Consider the following 3,740-nt stretch of genomic DNA (forward strand, 5'->3'; position numbering starts at 1 on the left):
TTCTTGTTCGTTTTTTTTTTTTTTTTTTTGATTTATAGTTCCTGAATGGAATTTTTTGGACTTTTTGGTAAGACTTTGGGTTTTTTTTAGAAAGATCGTTTTGTTTTCAACGTCATAGCCGATGATAACGGGAAACCGCTTGTGCAACGAAGTGCAGTGCAAGTTATTGTGAATGTCCATGAAAGGCAACAAAGTGCGCCGCAGTGGCAAACAAATGATGATTGTAAGACGACAGTTACGGTGGATGAAGACATTCCTGTAAGTTAATGGCTTGAAAAATATCACTTAGAAGCTTCGGGAGTTTTCTAGTTTCTGAGACGTTGAAAAGATCAATTAATCTAATGAAATTATCATAGCAATTGGGAAGACAAAGATCCTTTGAAATGTTATTGATAGATGTACCTTCAAAATATTTTACTTCATACATATTTATTTTTAACTGATGATACGTCATTCTCCTCACAGTTTCGTATTTTCCAGATTAATTCGGTCCTTTTTCGATGTTTGGCCATTCCAGGAGATGGTCCAAAGAATCCAATTTCTTACAAGTTAGTACCTTTGATTAGTTATTCTAATAATATCAGATTTTCCTTAGTTTTGGTAACTACCTGTACCTGTATAATTTTCATCAGTTTGAATGAATGATTAGTTTGATTGTTAGGTATATTCCATTGATAGTAGCCGTTCAAGTTGGTGTCCCATGCAGTCTGTTGTTTTTTCTGAAATTACATCGGAGCGGCAGTATTCATTGATAGCAATGATTTTTTGGTAATATTACGTCACATAAACCTATTTAACTCCCTGCCTAACCATATTTGAATCTTCTCAATTAAACTGTTGCTATCAGCCAGCCATTTATGCTGAATATAACCGTAGAAAGAATGTCTTATCAAAGTATCTGGAATTATCTGAAAGGTTTGAATCATTAAAAAGGGTTGTGCAGCTGGTAAAAATGGATGATAATTTAATAAAACACATAATGGCTTCACAACCGATTAATAATCCTTTAACTTCTCATCTCATGATCAACAGTAAGTTTTCAGTTGAATTTACTGCAGGATGGCAAATGGTGCTAGTCGTGGTACTAACCACGATATGCATTTTCGTGAATTCCTGGAAAAGACAAATGGGCGAGACTGGGTTGTTGTGAGGAATATGGTTGGATTGGATTATGAGCAGCAACAGAATTATACCTTGACAATAACAGCCATGGTTGAAAATCAATTTCAAAATTTGGATGAGCTTTAAAAATTAATCAGTTTTTTTCTACAGTGGCGCATTTGTTTTAAGAACTAATGATAGAGGAATTTCAATCTCATTCACTTCACATTCGAACCTTATGTGTTATGGAAATTCATGTTGATTGCAGGATATGCGCAGCTTGATAACATCCGACAAGCAGTTCCATGTTATAGTACGAGATAAGAATGACGTGGTTCCACGATTCACAGTTGATTTATTTACGGGCAATATCGAAGAAGAACAAACACCAACAGAATTTCTTACCAAGTAATATTGTTTTTAGTAAAATTTACTTTATATGGGTAGTTCTTTTTTTTTTTTTTTTTGTTAACCATTCCGTCTGTTATAGGTACAATGGTAATCCTATAGCAGTTGTTAAAGCGGAGGATGCGGATTCCCCAGGTCCACAATCCGAAGTGCGTTACCAGATCATTAGTGATGGTGACAGTGGAGCAGCACGACTGTTCCGGATCGATGAACTAACTGGTGGAATATACCCACTTGAGATTTTTGATCGAGAAAAAATGATTCGTTCATTTTTGATGTTGAAGCGCATGATAGTGTCCCATCAAGTTTGCCCGGCGCTTCGGGACCGAATAAAGGTGCCCTCTTAATTTTTATTTGTCTTTATTCTAAAGCTTACCTGATAGAGACGATTTATAGATTACTTTTAGACAAAATCTCAAAATTGGTGAAGTTTTTAATTTCGTTTCCGCATTACCTAGGGAAGAATTTGAGGTGACCACCTTCAGGACCACGTGATTGCCGTCAGGACTTGTTAGCTTTCAAATCTTGACCTATTCTTAGGGAAGAACATATTCATTTCTTTTCGGCTTACTATTATTTTAATTTTTTGATTTTCAAATGTCAAAAATATAAGAAATCCACGCTAAAGGAAATTCACCTCAGTTTACTGCAGTTCTTCTACTTCTTATTTACTTCAGATATCGTTAAAGTACAAATCTTTGTGGCAGATATCAACGATAATGCTCCATACTTCGAGCAAAGTCGTTACGAGGCTCGAATTACAGAAAATGCGGAAATCAATGAAGATGTGATTACTGTGAAGGCGTATGATTTGGATCGATGTAAGTTATTACCCTCCCCGAAATCTACATTAGTATCAGTCATTTACCATTAATAGATAAATCTAGAATTCTGTCCAGAACTGTCAAATTAATTAAGGTAATTAAAGCAAGCGAGTTACAGTACCAAATCTTAAATACGATTTGTATGCTGTGTACGGCGGGCGAATACCATTCGGAGTTCGGACCGATTCCGGTGCACTCTTTGTTAAAGAACCACTCGACTATGAAAAGGTCTAAAATTTGATGGAATTTCTAAGCAAACTTTATCGGAAGCAACTTTATACTTCCGGAATATGTCATGCTTTGTTCAATTAATGGCTTTAATCCAACTGGAAAATATTTTACATTCTTCAGGAAAATGTGTATCACATGAAACTATTTGTGACGGATGGTAAACACAACGCTACAACGGATCTGTATGTATACATTGATGACGTAAACGATAATCCACCTCAATTTGAAAAGGATTTATATGAGATCACAATATTTGAAGAAGACCGAGATGTACCGAAGATATTGTTTTTTGTCAAAGCTACCGATGCTGACAAGGTATAGTAATTATTTTTGAGTAGAACTATGCAATGTTCTGCATGAAATACTTTTGGTGTTTTGATATACTGCTATAATAAAGGACCGTATATTCCGGGATTACCGGTTAACTCAGAAAGGAGGAGTTTCGGTCTGGAACTCGAAATTAGTTTTGGTAAAAATAAACTAACAGAAATATTTGCAAACAAAATATCCGTTAGGTGTTTTCCATCGGAAAACATTGCTTCTCTTGAATATGTTAAGGATACAACGATATGTTTCAGCAAGATGATTCATCTAAGATTGTTTATCGTCTCGAAGGACAAGGAGTTGGCGAATTTTTCCGGGTTGGCCAATACAGCGGCAATATTGAAGTAATACGGTCCCTGGATCGTGATCCTCCAGCTGGTGTATCTGTCTGGAAATTCATTGTACAAGCGATTGACGATGATGGCCATGGACTGATTGGCTACGCTGATGTGCAGGTAAAGCGTGTTTTTAACCAAAAACATTGACAGTATTGATAAGAATATTCACTTCTTTATATTACTTTTTCGACTATTTTTTTAACCGTAATTTTGCAGAAATAAAATCAAAGTAAACTGTACAGGAAGCATTTGTCTGCTAAGTATGTGTACTTCTACTTCTTCATTCATCCTTCCAAACTAAGTATTATATTTTATAGTTCGCTAAATGTTCAATTATTGATTATATCAAATTGATTGCTTAATTTTCCGCAAATTCTTATTTGTTTCGTCAACTTTTCAGGTTAATTTACGCGATATTAATGACAATGGACCGATATTTGCTAACAATTTATTTGGAGCAGTCGATGAAACCGTGATCTGGAGGTATTTCCTGATACTTATTGTTACTGAATTT

The 3,740-nt window shown here is 35.2% G+C and overlaps 1 protein-coding gene across 1 annotated transcript in view; it reads left to right on the forward strand.

Annotated features, from left to right (window-relative positions):
* The window catches only part of LOAG_16773 (CBR-HMR-1 protein), a gene marked incomplete at its 5' end in the record, with an annotated part of 44,368 nt that overhangs the window by 6,451 nt on the left and 34,177 nt on the right, over nt 1-3,740 (forward strand). The window contains 10 exons of the mRNA XM_020449428.1: nt 91-258; nt 481-548; nt 1,059-1,212; nt 1,370-1,509; nt 1,592-1,844; nt 2,162-2,330; nt 2,452-2,561; nt 2,685-2,879; nt 3,143-3,343; nt 3,627-3,709. Coding sequence (XP_020307055.1) covers nt 91-258; nt 481-548; nt 1,059-1,212; nt 1,370-1,509; nt 1,592-1,844; nt 2,162-2,330; nt 2,452-2,561; nt 2,685-2,879; nt 3,143-3,343; nt 3,627-3,709 — 1,541 coding nt within the window. The remainder of the gene's footprint in view (nt 1-90; nt 259-480; nt 549-1,058; nt 1,213-1,369; nt 1,510-1,591; nt 1,845-2,161; nt 2,331-2,451; nt 2,562-2,684; nt 2,880-3,142; nt 3,344-3,626; nt 3,710-3,740) is intronic.

Source organism: Loa loa, assembly GCF_000183805.2.
Source record: "Loa loa unplaced genomic scaffold supercont3.18, whole genome shotgun sequence".
Lineage (NCBI taxonomy): Eukaryota > Metazoa > Nematoda > Chromadorea > Rhabditida > Onchocercidae > Loa > Loa loa.